This window comes from Dipodomys ordii, unplaced genomic scaffold (assembly GCF_000151885.1).
Source record: "Dipodomys ordii isolate 6190 unplaced genomic scaffold, Dord_2.0 Scaffold48, whole genome shotgun sequence".
Classification (NCBI taxonomy): Eukaryota; Metazoa; Chordata; class Mammalia; order Rodentia; family Heteromyidae; genus Dipodomys; species Dipodomys ordii.
In genome coordinates this window covers 800,781-815,537 of record NW_012267264.1, presented here as the reverse complement: position 1 = coordinate 815,537, position 14,757 = coordinate 800,781, and the positions used below count along the sequence as shown (strand labels likewise).

Here is a 14,757-nt window from a genome sequence, read left to right as displayed (position 1 = left end):
CTCCAGTTTTGAGTCAGAAAAAGAGGCTGAAGTCAGCAGGCCCAAACCCTGGCAGACTCAGTCCAAGGAGAAGGATTCACTAAGGAGGGAGACGGGGGACAAGGATGGCCTGTTGTCCTGACAGCACCCCCCCCTCTACAGGTGAGGCCAGCTCTCAGGACATGACCGCACAGGTGACCAGCCCATCGGGCAAGACGGAAGCTGCAGAGATTGTGGAAGGAGAGGACAGCGCATACAGTGTGCGCTTTGTGCCCCAGGAGATGGGGCCCCACACGGTTGCTGTCAAGTACCGTGGCCAGCACGTACCTGGCAGTCCCTTCCAATTCACCGTGGGGCCTCTGGGTGAAGGTGGTGCCCACAAGGTGAGAGCTGGAGGCACAGGTCTGGAGCGAGGTGTGGCTGGCATGCCAGGTAAGAAGGAAGGAAGCCAGGAGAGAGGTGGGGGCAGGGCAGCCTGGGTGAGGGGCGATAGTGCTCACATGCCACCGTGCTTCTTGAATCTAGCTGAGTTCAGCATCTGGACCCGAGAAGCAGGTGCTGGGGGTCTGTCCATTGCTGTGGAGGGGCCCAGCAAGGCAGAGATTGCATTTGAGGACCGCAAAGATGGCTCCTGTGGTGTCTCCTATATTGTCCAGGAGCCAGGTAGGTGCCCTTACAAGAAGTGGGACTGAGCCAACCCAACCTTCCAGACTGGGTTTCTGCTTACCAATTAGGCAGAAGACCCCTAGTCACCCCTCACCAGCCCCACCTGCTTGTCTGGTCCACCTCCCTCCCAACCATCCTGGAATCTACGTCTATCCTCAGAGCTATTTCTGGGAAAGACCTGGGTGGGGGTGGCTTAGCCCCACCACTCCTCCTCCTGGGAAATATGCTGACTAGCCTCGCTCCGCAGGTGACTATGAAGTGTCCATCAAGTTCAATGATGAGCACATCCCTGACAGCCCATTTGTGGTCCCGGTGGCCTCCCTCTCAGATGATGCTCGCCGGCTCACAGTCACCAGTCTCCAGGTATGTGCTGGTTTGTCTCCCTGTGCTGCTGTCTACACTTCCTACTACTGAGTTCGTTCCACTTCCTCCCAAAAGGTCTAATGACTTAGGAGAATAGAAGTAATTACATTAATATAGAATATAGAGTAAGCTGGCTTGTACAGAGGGCCCTGGCACACATAGGCACACATAGCCACCAGGCCTGGGCTGTGCCTCCCACAACAGTGCATTCTCCTCCTGTGACTTCTTGAAAGAGAATGACTTCCAGCTATCATTTGGGAACGTGTGTCACATGGGCTTCAGCAAGCCATGTGTTCAGCCATATGTTGTTAAATAAAGGGCAGGGAGGAAACCTTACCTCTGTCCCCTTCTAGGTGCCTTGAGTACAGTTCTGTCAGTCTACAAGGGTCCCTAAGGTGAACCCCATTATAGAAAGGGGCTGTACTTTCTTCCCACACCCACTTCCTCTCCCAGACTCCTTCCTGCCTGTGCTCACTTCAGCCCTACCATCTTCTGTAAGAGCTCCCAGGCTAGTCCGATATACTTGGGTTTCCACACCTGAGCTCCAGGGAGCTCAGTCCACAAGCACTGCCAAACTCCTGCATCTGTCATGAAGCTTGGTTTTCATAATATCTGGCCTCAGGACAAGAGTTCATCAACCCTCATCCCCTGCAGTACCAACATGGCTGGGACAATACCTACATCTTGGCAGGTGGATGCAGAAGGTCACAGGCCAGCCTCTGCATCCTCCTCCTCCTCCCTGAAAGCTGCTAGGGACAGCTCCTGGGGACAGTAAGATTGGGCTGAAGAGATGAGCACTCAGTCCCAGCCTCCTAGGACTCTTGACATTTGCTGTGGCCTTTGCAGGAGACCGGGCTCAAGGTGAACCAGCCAGCATCCTTTGCAGTGCAGCTGAACGGGGCTCGGGGCGTGATAGATGCCAGGGTGCACACACCCTCAGGAGCCGTGGAGGAGTGCTATGTCTCTGAGCTGGACAGTGGTGAGCTGGCCCTGCCCCCGCCATCCCCTGCCAGGCAAGAACCTACTGGAGAGGGCTGGAGGATAGTGGCTAACCATATTACTACCTTCCCACCCACAGACAAGCACACCATTCGATTCATCCCCCATGAGAACGGCGTCCACTCCATTGATGTCAAGTTCAACGGTGCCCACATCCCCGGAAGCCCTTTCAAGATACGTGTTGGGGAACAGAGCCAGGCTGGGGACCCAGGCTTGGTGTCAGCTTATGGTCCAGGGCTCGAGGGAGGCACCACTGGTAAGAGCCTGGAATTAAGGAGCAGGGATGGATTTGGGGTGTTCAGGCAGAGGCAGAGACAAAGCTCTCTGAAGCCCAAGGTCTTTGCAGAACTGCTTGGGGGGGGAGGGGGGAGGAGGCAGGGCGGGGGGAGCCAACCCTATCCTGGGCGGCATCTCTTTCTGCCTACATCCTTGCTCCCTCCCTCCCCAGGTGTGTCATCAGAGTTCATCGTGAACACCTTGAATGCCGGCTCAGGAGCCTTGTCCGTCACCATTGATGGTCCCTCCAAGGTGCAGCTGGACTGTCGGGAGTGTCCTGAGGGTCATGTGGTCACTTACACTCCCATGGCCCCTGGCAACTACCTCATAGCCATCAAATATGGTGGCCCCCAGCACATTGTAGGCAGTCCTTTCAAGGCCAAGGTTACAGGTGAGTGCCCTAGATTGGATGGCTCCAACCAACTGGCCATTCACATCTGGTCTTATTCTGCCCCCAAACATCATGGTCAAATTACCAGAGGTGGGCCTGGCTTTATGCAGAATTCCATTCTGTGAACTCATGCATAATCATTTTCAGAATCCAACTTGTCCTCTTTATCCCTTTCTGATTAATCTTTTTTTTTTGAGGGGGGGGGTCTGGTCGTGGGGCCTGAACTCTGGGCCCTCAGCTCTTCAGCTCAAGGCTAGCGCTCTACCACTTGAGCCACAGTGCCACTTCTGGCTTTTTTCTTTTTGCTTATGTGGTGCTGAGGAATTGAACCTAGGGCCTCATGCGTGCAAGGCAAGCGCTCTACCACTGAGCCACCTTCCCAGCCTCCCCTTTTTTTCTTGTGCTAGTACTGTGCTAATACTCATTGTGTTGCACTCACATCTACTACTTTATTACTTGAGCTATAGCTCCATGTCTGGCTTGGTACTAGTTAATCAGAACAAGATTCTCATAGACTTTCCTTCCTGGCCTGGCTTTGAACCACAATCCTCAGGGCTCTGCCTCCTGAGTAGCCAGGATTATAGGTGTCAGCCACCAGCATGGTTGTGTGTTTCTTTTTCAAATAAAACTCTTGCTCTGTGAGTTAACTTCAGTTCCAGCAGAGGCCACGGCCTAGGGATAAGCAGGAGCTGGAGCTGGAAGTGTAGGTATCTGCCGGGAAAGGATTGTGCTCCTCAAAGGCCACAGCTAAGGACAGGAAGGGAGAGTCCTATAATGCAGGCATTGTGGCCCCAAAAGGTTGTCAGTGTGCCTTGAGGCCCACAACCTAGGGAAGGACAGGAATGCCCTCTGACTGGGATCATGACCACCCATTCCGCCCCTCAGGTCCCAGACTGTCTGGAGGCCACAGCCTTCACGAAACATCCACGGTTCTGGTGGAGACTGTGACCAAGTCCTCCTCGAGCCGGGGCTCCAGCTACAGCTCCATCCCCAAGTTCTCCTCAGATGCCAGCAAGGTGGTGACAAGAGGTCCCGGGCTATCCCAGGCCTTTGTGGGTCAGAAGAACTCCTTCACAGTGGACTGCAGCAAGGCAGGCAGGTTCAAGGGGAGAGAAGGCAGCCTCTGGGACAGTGGGGGGACGCAGGAAGTGGGGGATAAGGTGTGGCCTGGGGAACACATGGGAGCCCACCCTCTCTGCCTCCCTCTCCAGGCACCAACATGATGATGGTGGGTGTGCACGGGCCCAAGACCCCCTGTGAGGAGGTATATGTGAAGCACATGGGGAACCGCGTGTACAACGTCACCTACACTGTCAAGGAGAAAGGGGACTATATCCTCATTGTCAAGTGGGGTGATGAAAGTGTCCCCGGAAGCCCCTTCAAAGTCAATGTGCCCTGAATCCCAGAAGTGCCTCCCCCAGCCTCCGCCCCCACCTCGGCCAAACACACATCCACCCCCATCCACCCCCACAAATGTGCCACACCCAGACACACACTTGCAGAACCGGACGCTACAAACACCTGCCTTGGGTGTGATGTGAAGGGCGCAGCCCCCCACCTCACTGTGTCCCTGCAGTCGAGAGCCTCTGTCTCAGAGCAGGGCTTCTCTCTTAAGAGTTGTGCAAGGACAGACCGCTGGAGCCAGACCTGGCAGAGACACAATGGGCTGGATGAGGGCTTGGGGGCCTAGAGAAGCCCAAAGTTCCCTGATGGGGCTGAGGCCAGTGTGGTAGCTTTGTGTTGGGGAGATCTATTTGTGAGAGAGGTTGCCTGCAAACCCCCTGAGGACTGTCACTGGCCCCTTTGGTGGCCACAGCCCAGAGAGTTAAAGACTTGGATGGGGGAAGTACAACGGAGAAGAAAACAGACCAGATCAAGCGGCACGTGGACCGGCCCGAGCAACACGTATTCCACCCAAGCCAGGCTTTCTGAGGGACTGATTTCTCTCTCCTTCTGTCTTTCAAACTCTCTCTTTTTATATTTACTGTTGCACAGCTCTGCCCCTTGGGGGCCTTTTTTACACACTGCGAGGCCCAGCTTTCTGGGGGGACTTTTGCACATGTTATGCGGCTGACTTTAGAGCCGCCCAAGTGGAAAACTCCAAATAAAGTACGGCTGTCGCGGAGGCTTGGCTGTTCTGTGTGGGTGTGTTCTCTTGCCCTGGGAGGGACAGAGGAAGGGTAGCTCTTCCCTGGAGGCCTGACCCAGACTGAAGGGTAGGGCCTAGGAAAGAAATGAGGGCTAGGATGTTGGCAGGAAGCTTGAAAAATGAGGGTGAGGTGGAGTTCAGCCCTCAGCGAGTTGGAAGGTTAGTGGGTGGTAGCAGAGTAGATTGTTCTGGAAGGCTGCACTAGAACTACTGGAAGGCCAATTTCAGCTCAGCCAGAAGGAGGATACACTTCAAATTAGGACCAGGGAGCACCAATTCAAACAGAAATGTTCCATACTCAGAGAGCAGGTAGGATCATTTGTACCCCAAAACTTCACTCTAGGGCCTGCGCGCCTTCCCTACCTCTCGGCCTCACTTGCATAAATCTCCTCCCTGGACTCCAACCCAATTGCTGCAGCTCAAGGGAGTCGCACAAAGGAGTCCCTGGGAGGTCTAATGTAGACCTGATTTAACATGGGAATGAGCAATTGAGTTGCAGAACAGGGCAAGACATTTTCTCAATGGGATCAATAACAATCCACCAGTCCCCCGACACTTGGTGACAGTGCTACCAGACAAGACCCAAATCTCAAGGAGTTCCAGCTCCTAACCCTGCTTCTCTTCCCCGCTAGGCTCCATGGCCTGCCTCTTCCCTCACTCCTCACCTAGAAAGAGGCACTGCCCCCTCCCCCCCACATTTCTCTGGGTCTACCCCTCCAGAGCTTCTCTTTATCACATCTTCACCTCTCCCCTGAGATTTCTTCCCCTCTAGTCCTGCAGGAAGCTCTTAAAGACAGGATCCTATTTTATCAGGCTTACATCCTCAGTCTCTGATTGTGGCCACATTTGATAAGTGATGATTGAAGCAAAGAGCAGTAACAAAAGTGGTGCTGTCCCAACTCCTTACTCTAGCTGACAAAGCCATTAAAAGTGAATTCATTCTGTTGTGTACTCAACCATCTGTGACTGCTGAGGATCTGTGTGTGCCAGATGCTCGACTAAGTGCTCCTACACCCCTTCATTCTCTCCCTCTGGTCAGTACAAGGGTACCTGTTAGTGGAAAGGGACAGAGTGGCCCTGTCCTCTCTCACCTGATCAGGAAATGCTGCTCCTGTGCATCTAGCTACACAGGCCAGATGCCTAGAAGTTCTCTGGTGTCTCCTCTCTCCCCTGACACATATAATCAAAAAGTCACTTTTATGCAGTCTGGCTCTAAGTATGACTCAACTCCATGACTCCATCTGGTCCACATCCTCATTATCACTACCTGAGTCCCAGCTACCATCATCTCCCACCACAATGGCCCCCCGGTTTGGTTTCTCCATCTTTACTCTTGCCCTCTGCACACTGCACTGTTGCAGTAATGGTTCTAAAGTGTAAATCTGTCAATATCACCCCTTTTACTAGTAAACTTCTGTGGCTTCAGGAGGCTTTGTCTAATCAAGCCTTCCTGTATGCTACTCTTCTTGTCTAACACACTTTTTTGTTCCCTTTTTCATCCCTTCCCCTTGCTGGTCCTTCAGGTCTCAACTGTGTAATCTTCAGGGGGAAATGTTCTTTTGACAGTTCCTTTTCTCCGCTTTTGTGCCTTCTCTCAGCTTTATGCAGTTACCTTTTAGTCCTCCTCACATTTTAGTGGCTTGTGTTATTATATTTATTTTTTGCATGTCCTGGGGCTTAAATTCCAGGCCTGGGCACTGACTCTGAGCCTCTCTGTGCTCAAGGCTAGCACTCTACTACTTGAGCCGCAGCACCACTTCCAGCTTTTTCTGTTTATGTGGTACTTGGTACTGAGGAATCAAACCCAGGGTTTCATGCATGCTAAGCAAGCACTAGTGTTCTTTTAACTGTTCCCTTGACCTTCTGCCTTACCTAAAAAGTACTGCTGTGAATTTGTTCATTCCATTAGTAATTAAACACATGTTGTTGTCAACTGTGGTTGTAATTACACACATGCCCACACACCATTCAATCCCAGACCTTCTCCTTAAGAACAGGAAGTGTCTTTTTTCGCCCCTTTCCTTTCCTTGTCTTTTCAATGGCTGTGCATAATGGTATATATCAATGATCAGTTTGGAGCCAGCCTGGGGATACACAGAGGAATCTTATCTCAACAAAACAAACAAACAATGACTACGGTGGGGGGGGGGAAGAAAGTCCCAGAAAGTATCTTTTCTTCTCTGGAAGAACGTAATAGCTCTTGTTTCAAAATATGTATTGACAGGTGTGGTGCATGCCTGTAATCACAGCATTTGGGAAGCGGAAGCGAGGAATTGCAAATTGGAGGCCGACCTGAGTTGCATAGCAAAGCTCTGTTCCCCAAAAAACACAAAAAGCTTGTCCAACAAATGAGCCAACTAAGGAATAAATGAACGGCAGACCACCAGTGAGAGGCTGATGCCGCGCAGCCTTCTGGGAATCGTAGTTCTGTTGTTCTGCCTCTCTTTATGGCGCAGGCGTACTCCGGTTGAGGCTCATTGCTGCTAATGCGCATGTCGAAAAGATAGTCGCGATAGCGCGCATGTCTGAAGGGAGGGGCGTCGGCGTTGCGCTGACTGGGCGGGGTTTCGGCGATTTCAGGTGCTGGGGTTGAGCGCTACCTGGCTGGGGAATGGCGGGGAGGGGTAAACTAATCGCGGTGATCGGGGACGAGGACACGGTGACTGGCTTCCTGCTGGGCGGCATTGGGGAGCTGAACAAGAACCGCCACCCTAATTTCCTGGTGGTGGAGAAGGATACCACCATCAATGAGATCGAAGACACCTTCCGGTACGGTGGCCTGCGAGGCCTGACTGGGCCCTTCTGCCTGGTGCTAGGAAGGGCAGGGGGTGGAGGTGTCTTGGGAACCGAGGTGTCAGACCCCTACGGGGATAAGGGGTTGGAAGTCTGTCCGCCCGGCCGGAGCGGAGGCGCCAGTTCCCTTTTGGGGTTCGGTGGGATCCGGGCTGTGTCAGGTCCTCACATGATTCTGTGTCAGGCAAGAAGGGGAAGAGAGCTCGTGACCTGCGGTGTCGGGACGTCTGGAGCGGGACCGTGGAGGTACCCCGCCTCGGCGCCTCTTCCGGGCTCCGCGACAGTCACCCGCAGAGCAGTCTAGGGGCCTTGCAACCCCCGGGGTTCCTTTGCATCCTAAAGGAACCTTTATCTTTATCCCCCAAAGGCCCACAATCATCCCGTAAAGTAGGGGTTAATCCCACTTACAAGAGAGAAGACCGAAGCTCAGAGAGGCCAAATCGCATGCCCAAAGGTACAGCAATGCGAAGAGACAGCTGGGATTTGAACCTAGTGGCAACCCTTTATGCCTCTTCTAAGCTGGTACCCACCCGGCTTGTGTGGTGATCGGCCTGCTTTAAAATTTTCTGTTGTCCTGAACACAAGGGCCACCACATCTAGATTTTCTGGTTTTCTACTAAGATCTTGTACTTTAAACCCCACTAGCTGCCTGGGGTCAGGGATGATAGCTTCAAAGTGTGGGTGCAGGCATACCCTTTAATCCAGAAGGTGTCTAGAATAAGATGAATGCCTCCTGTTGTTTACCTCTCTCCCCTTCTGGGGCTCCTATGCCAAATCTCAGAAATAAACTGCTCTCACCTGTTTTCTCTAAAAAGCCCAGCCCAGAGCTGCTGGCTGAGACTGGTTCTCTCTGCCTGGAGTAGGCCCTGACCTGGGCAGCTGCTATGTGTTGATCTCTAAGCAGTCTGGTAAAGTGACCCAAGTTGTCTTTGGAGAAGGACAAATTTTACTTCAAGAATTTTCCAAGCCAGGCACTGGTGGCCCATGCCTGTAATTCCAGCTACTCAGGAGGCTGAGATCTGAGGAATATGATCTGAAGCCAACCTGCTCAGGAAAGTCCATGAAACCCTATCTCCAGTTAATCATCAAAGAGCTGGAAGTGGAGGTGTGACTTAAGTGGTAAAGTGCCAGCCTTGAGTGAAAAAGCTAAGGGTCAGTAACCAAGTCCTGAGTTCAAGCTCCACTATGGGCACAAAAAAAGAAAAAAGAATTTTCCATGTTTCCAACCAAAGTGGATCTTCTCCTAGTGCCTGGTACAGAGTATATGTTCAGTAGTTTTTAATGAGGAAGTAAATTAATGAATTGGGGGTGGTCACAGTGGCAGGTTCTGTCTGTGGAAAGTATGATTCTATACTCAGCATTACTGAGTTTCCTTTTCTCATCTTGTGCCTTTGCTTCATCTTTCCACCTCTACTCATCAGTCTAGACCTTGAAACCTTCAGTGGTTTCACTGGCCTTATTTTTATTTATTTTTTCATGCCAGTCCTGGGGCTTGAACTTGGGCCTACGTGCTGTTCCTGAGCCACAGTTCCACTTCTGGCTTTTGGGCAGTTAATTAGAGAAGAGGGGCTGGCTTTGAACTGTAATCCTCAGATCTCAGCCTCCAGAGTAGCTAAAATGATAGGTGTGAGCCACTGACATCCAACAACCTTATTTTAAAACATCGAATAATATTCAAAAAGTATGCATTGAGAAGTCTCACCTCTTGTGGGTCTTTATACTTCAATATCTCCCTCCTCTACCTCTGTCAGTAATGGAAGGAAGATTATCTTTCTGTAATCTCTTTATATAGATACAAAAGGACAACCATATATACCCCTTCCCCCCTTTTTTTGTCCTGGTCCTGAGGCTTGAACTCAAGGCCTGGATTCCATCCCTCAGTTTTTGTGCCCAAAGCTAGCACTCTACCATTTGGGCAACAGCTCCACTTCTGGCTTTTTTTTTTTTGGTGGTGGTGGTGAATTGAAGATGAGTCTCACAAACTTGCCTGCCTGGGCTGGCTTTGAACCATGATCCTCAGAGCTCAGCTTTCTAAGTCACTAGGGTTACAGGCCCAGATTCATTCAAGGAAAATTAAAGCTTGAGAAAGAGTTTAGAACAGTAGCTTTTCCCTTTGTCCTTCCTGCTTTCTGGGTCACTCATTCCCCTCTGCAGCCCAGCTCCACAATCAGGAGGGGGCTGCTGGAGCCGGGGAGGCAGCAGACCCTAGGCTGTCCTGGACTTGTGTGTGGTCTTCCCCAACAGGCAGTTTCTAAACCGGGACGACATCGGCATCATCCTCATCAACCAGTACATTGCAGAAATGGTACGGCATGCCCTTGACGCCCACCAGCGCTCCATTCCAGCGGTGCTGGAGATTCCATCCAAGGAGCACCCCTATGACGCAGCCAAAGACTCCATCCTACGCAGGGCCAAAGGCATGTTCACTGCTGAAGACCTGCGCTAGGGACCCCCTCGGTCCCTCATCCCTCACCAGTTCTCTCCTGGCTTGCCATTGAAGTTTCAAGTCTCTGGTTTCCAATTCCCACCCCTTCCTGCTCCGTTGAGAAGGCTGGGTGAGGTGCTTCTAGATGGCTGGGGTTTTACCATAAAAATCCAGTTTGGTTAGGGGACAGGAAACCCAACCATCTTCTCTCTCCACTCCCTCTGTCCCATGCTGTTACACAGTGTCACTGTTGCTATTAAAGTAATGCCCTTGCTTCTGTCCAAATGGGCTGAGTGTTTGAAAAAGCCACCTAGGGCCAGGCTGTTGGGGAATATTAGATGGGAATGGATGGAAACGTTTCTGCCAAAGAGCCAGGCAGAGGGTAGAGTTAGACTAGGAGGTCATAACTCAAGGACTGATCATCTAACTAGTCCCTGGCTTCCCCTACCTCAGTCTACATGGGATGGGAAGTGGTATAACCCCCAGGGACCAAAGCAGAAAGCACCAGAAAGCTAGAAACCTGTCATTCTAGGTGGAATCTAGGTCCTGCTGGAGGCTTGAGAGTGAAGGCATTTGGGTAGTGGGCCCCGACCCCAGGCTGCCTCAGGAGGGTGAAGTGTGCTAAGGGCCTGGCAGGTAGAACTCTGGCCCTGTGTGAGGTGAAGTATGGTTGCCAGGTGACTGTCCAGGGTGGCCACAATCTGCTTGCTGTGCTCATCCCTCAGCTGTACCACCCTGGTTCTGTTCCTTGCCTTGCCACCATGGCACGACATCTCAATATGGACACCACGCGGCAAAACTTCTGGAAGGAGGAATATCTAAGGGAGATGATGTTGCGCTGTGAATGGCACCGCAAGTATGGGTCATTGCTGAAGGCCAAGCAGAAGGCTAAAGCTGCAGCTCGCCTGCCCCTCAAACTGCCTACCCTGCAACCGGAGACCCCACTCCCAGCCCCGCCTGGCCCCAAAGCTAGCCCTGCCAAGGCTCCCAGCCTTGTCCCAGAGGCTCTTCCTCAGTCAGAAATGTACCCTGTAGAGCCTGCCATCCGGGCCCTGCTGTTCGAAGGCATCTCCCATGATTTCCAAGGGCGCTACCGCTATCTCAACACCCGGAAACTGGACATTCCAGAGAAACGCTACTTCTTCCCCATCACCACCAGCTTCACGTATGGCTGGCAACTGGGTGAGCCCCAACCTCCCACAAATTAGTCACCTTACAAACATAAGCATGGGGGAAGGGCAAGTCCCGCGGACTAGGGAGTGCCGATGGGAGGTGAAGCAAGGGGCTGTGTGTCAGAACAAGTCTTTCTGAGCCCCTCGGGGCTGAGCTGAAGGGCAGAGGGAGGAGTCTAGATTTTATTCTAGTTCAAGGGGAAACCAGTGGAGGGTTTTAAGCAAGTGACCCTGATTTACCTTTGTGTGTGCCTCTGCATGCCAGTACTGGTACTTGAACTCAGAGCCTGGGCATTGTCCCTTAGACCATTTGAGCCACAGCTCTATTCCTGGCTTTTTGCCAGCAATTGTAGAATCTTGCAGGTAAATTAAGCATCTTGGCAAAACGGAGGATTATTCCAACTAGAAGAATTAGCAGTGGAGCTGAGTCAGTTGGAATGCTTTGAAGGAAGACTTCACGGAACTTACTGAATGTGGGCAAGAGAGAAACCAATGGTAACATCCAGATATTGGGCTTAGCCGGACAGAGTAGATTGCGGAAGGATGGGGCTAGTGGGAATGGGAAGAGACTTGCCATGCCATGGTAGACTAAAGTTGTTAAAGTCTGGACCTCCAGAGTGAGGTCAGAGTTCAGAACACAAATTCAGGAATCACCTGAGTATTGGTGCTATTGAAAACAGAGATTGAGCTGGGCGCCGGTGGCTCACACCTGTAATCCTAGCTACTCAGGATTCTGAGATCTGAGGATCATGGTTCAAAGCCAACCTGGGCAGTAAAATCCATGAGACTCATCTCCAGTTAACCATCAGAAAACTGGAAGTGGCACTGTGGCTCAAGTGGTAGAGTGCTTGCCTTGAACTGAAGAGCTAAGGGACAGTGCCCAGGCTCAGAGTTCAAGCCCCATGACTTGACAAAAAGAAGATGAGGTAGAGAAGCAGTCTGTCCTTGAGCCTAGTAGGGTTGCAATCCCCCCTCCATCCTACCAGAAACATATGGTGACAATGGAAGTCGGTGGGGGTCATGCTGCCACCACTGCTTGCCCAGGTGTCCAAGCCTGAATTTTCCTGTAGCCCCAAGTCTTCAGAATCCCTTTTTATTTCTTCACACAAAGTAGGTATACCAGCAAAATCCCAGGGCTAAGTGGACCAGCACTCTGCCCTGAGTCCCCCTCAGAAACCCATTCCTGGCCTCTGATATCTTTTCCCAGGCCCTGCAGCCAAGCAAGCAAAGATCTCCTGCAAGATGTGCGAGATCGATTCATTCTTCCGCAAGAACGGGGCCTTTGCACTGCTCGACCCCCGGGACCTGGCCTTGTGAAGTGGGCCAAACATGGGCTCAGGAGGGAAGGAAATAACTGGCCTCCTGGTGGAGGCGGCGAGTCTGTCTGTCTGTGTGTTTGCTCTCCGGCCCTGAGGCTGCATTCTGGCTTTTCTGAAACTACCTGGGACCTGGAGGTTGCCCTCTTGGCATTTTCATTAACTCCTTTCTCCTTAGATATCTCTAGGGAGCCAGACGGGGCTGGAAAGGTGGGCGCTCTTCTCTGGAGGCAGGCTTCTCCGCACCAGGGGACAGTACTTCCCGAAAGTTCCGGGTATTCCTGAGAAAAGAATGACCTGTCATCCCAATGCCAGGGAAAGGGGACCCCTCCCACCCCGCCCCAGCCTTCCTGCCTGAACACCCCCACCCCCCCGCCATGCCTGGCCCCCAGGGCGCGCACCATCAGGTTCTCTCTGGTGCACAGGGTGCAGCTGCTCCCGCGGGGCGTGCCGCCTCCCGGGCGGGCAGGGCAGGCAGAGCGCGGGGCAAGGGGCCCGGGAAGGGGCGACCGTGCGCTCGAACCCCCGCCACCCGCTCCGCCCAGGGCAGCGCCCGGGCAGCCCCAGCTCTTACCTGTGGCGGGAACTGAGCCACGCTTGGAAACCCCGGGGGGTGAACCCCACGATGGCGGCTCCCAGCGATGCGGAGCCGGTCCAGGACCTGGGGAGGAGGCAGGCAGCCCGGCTCGGCTTCGGCTCGCCACCAGCTCGCCCCGTTACCCACCAATCACTCGCCGATTCCCCCGCCCCCGCCGCCGGCCCCGGCTGGCCCCGCGCACCCGGAGTCCGTGCCGCTCGTGCTCCCGCGGCGCCGCCGCCTGGCTGCGCCCTGCAGCTCCAGCTGCTCCTGCTGCTGCGCCGTCCGAGCCTCCTCCGAGCCCGCCGGCCAAGCGGCCTTTCAGGCCTTAGGGTCCCCAGGGCCGCCCTTCTGCCTCCCGATTGAGCTCAGGAGCCTCGCCTCAAGCACCTCCTGTTCCGTAGGGCTGACACCTCCTCCGAGGAGAGCCGCAAGGACCCCCGGTTTCCCGGAGCGCCTGGGCCTGAGGGCGGGGAGCATGGGGACTCCAGAGCCGGGGGAGGGGGAGAGGTGCCCACGCCCCGCTCCGGGTGGCCCCACAGCCGCCCTCTCCCTCGGCCTCTCTATTGACCTGAGTCCGCGGGGTGTGCCTTTCCTGGGGACCCTCGCACTCCCCTTCCCCTCCCTGAGAGGTCTCTCCTCCTGGGGACCTGCAGGTGGCCCTCGGGTGCCCCCCCCCCAGCACGCTCGTTCTCGGGCTTCTCCCTGAGCCCACTTCCCAGGTTGGCGCGATCTTGTCTTCTCCAGACAGGGCTTTTCGTTTCCTGCGCCTGTGCAGTCTCCTTTCTCCAGCACATAGGACTATTTCCTCTTTGGGGGTGAGGAGTCCCTTTGTTCCCCTCCTGGGGGGCTGCCCCTTTCTGATCCTGAGGAGATTCCCCACTCTGACTCCAGAGGTCTCTTCTTTCCAGCCCGGAGGAGGATCTGTCCTCAGCAGTGTCTGTGGTTCTACTTTCTCCTGGTCCAGGCCAGAGCCCAGCCCCTTAGGGGGATCTTGGGGTACTGTAAGGCCTTGAGAGGCCAGGCCATGGAGCGCTGGGGCTCTCTGGGTGTCCATTCCTTCCTGTGGGCTCCTGGATGTTCACCTCTGAGGCGCGTGGATCATAGACTCTGCTTGGCTCCTCTCTTCCCTCAGGGAAAAGCACTTTAGGCCCAGGGGTGAGGGAGTCCTGGTGCCATGGCCCTCCCGCTAGGGGAATCCTGCACACCCCAAGCTGGTCCCCACCTGATTCATGAATGTGTTAGGCCCTGCCTCCCCCCTTTTTGTGCCAGTCCTGGGGCTTGACCTCAGGTGCTTGGGCTCTCACGAGTTCTTCACTCAAGGCTGGCACTCCACCACTTGAACCATAGCTCACTTCCAGCTTCTTGCTGCTTAGTTGGAGATAGGAATCTCATTGATTTGTCTGCTTGGGCTGGTTTCAAACTGCACCCTCATCCTTAGCCCCTTCAGTAGCTAGTGTTACAGGTGTGAGCCACCAGTGTGGTGTTTAAACCCACTTTATGTGGCCTCAAAGGTGCTACAGTAGTGTTCCTTCTTCCACCTGGCCACAGATGGCAGCCTTGTCTCCTGCCATCCCCAGCCTGAGAAACACCCCTCCCCCATCCTTTCACCTTAAACTCTGAATCTCCTGGCTCCTCAGAGTTAGCACTG

General features: G+C 53.7%; 3 protein-coding genes across 6 annotated transcripts in view; all 3 read left to right on the top strand.

Annotated features, from left to right (window-relative positions):
- Flnc (filamin C, gamma) overlaps window positions 1-4,700 on the top strand; it is a 30,975-nt gene extending 26,275 nt beyond the window's left edge. For all 4 annotated transcript variants that reach the window (XM_013019934.1, XM_013019933.1, XM_013019936.1 and 1 more), the window contains 8 exons: window positions 142-411; window positions 505-642; window positions 893-1,008; window positions 1,855-1,987; window positions 2,087-2,263; window positions 2,456-2,674; window positions 3,560-3,769; window positions 3,886-4,700. In XM_013019934.1, the coding sequence (XP_012875388.1) occupies window positions 142-411; window positions 505-642; window positions 893-1,008; window positions 1,855-1,987; window positions 2,087-2,263; window positions 2,456-2,674; window positions 3,560-3,769; window positions 3,886-4,073 (1,451 nt within the window). In that variant the 3' untranslated portion in view covers window positions 4,074-4,700. The remainder of the gene's footprint in view (window positions 1-141; window positions 412-504; window positions 643-892; window positions 1,009-1,854; window positions 1,988-2,086; window positions 2,264-2,455; window positions 2,675-3,559; window positions 3,770-3,885) is intronic.
- Window positions 4,701-7,370: 2,670 nt separating this feature from the next.
- Atp6v1f (ATPase, H+ transporting, lysosomal 14kDa, V1 subunit F) lies at window positions 7,371-10,326 on the top strand. Its single transcript, XM_013019938.1, has 2 exons — window positions 7,371-7,592; window positions 9,861-10,326. Exons 1-2 carry the CDS (start codon window positions 7,435-7,437, stop codon window positions 10,060-10,062), a joined length of 360 nt encoding a protein of 119 aa, XP_012875392.1. The 5' UTR covers window positions 7,371-7,434; the 3' UTR covers window positions 10,063-10,326.
- Window positions 10,327-10,802: 476 nt separating this feature from the next.
- LOC105988383 lies at window positions 10,803-12,530 on the top strand. The gene is made up of 2 exons (XM_013019990.1): window positions 10,803-11,223; window positions 12,421-12,530. The coding sequence occupies exons 1-2, from the start codon at window positions 10,803-10,805 to the stop codon at window positions 12,528-12,530; spliced, it is 531 nt and encodes a 176-aa protein (XP_012875444.1).
- Window positions 12,531-14,757: the final 2,227 nt, after the last annotated feature.

Bases quoted from the DNA above. Each gene is read 5' to 3' on its own strand.
- Atp6v1f (XM_013019938.1), top strand. From the start codon at position 7,435: ATGGCGGGGAGGGGTAAACTAATCGCGGTGATCGGGGACGAGGACACG. The intron at 7,593-9,860 runs GTACGGTGGCCT...CTTCCCCAACAG, and splicing joins GAGATCGAAGACACCTTCCG to GCAGTTTCTAAACCGGGACG.
- LOC105988383 (XM_013019990.1), top strand. From the start codon at position 10,803: ATGGCACGACATCTCAATATGGACACCACGCGGCAAAACTTCTGGAAG. The intron at 11,224-12,420 runs GTGAGCCCCAAC...ATCTTTTCCCAG, and splicing joins CACGTATGGCTGGCAACTGG to GCCCTGCAGCCAAGCAAGCA.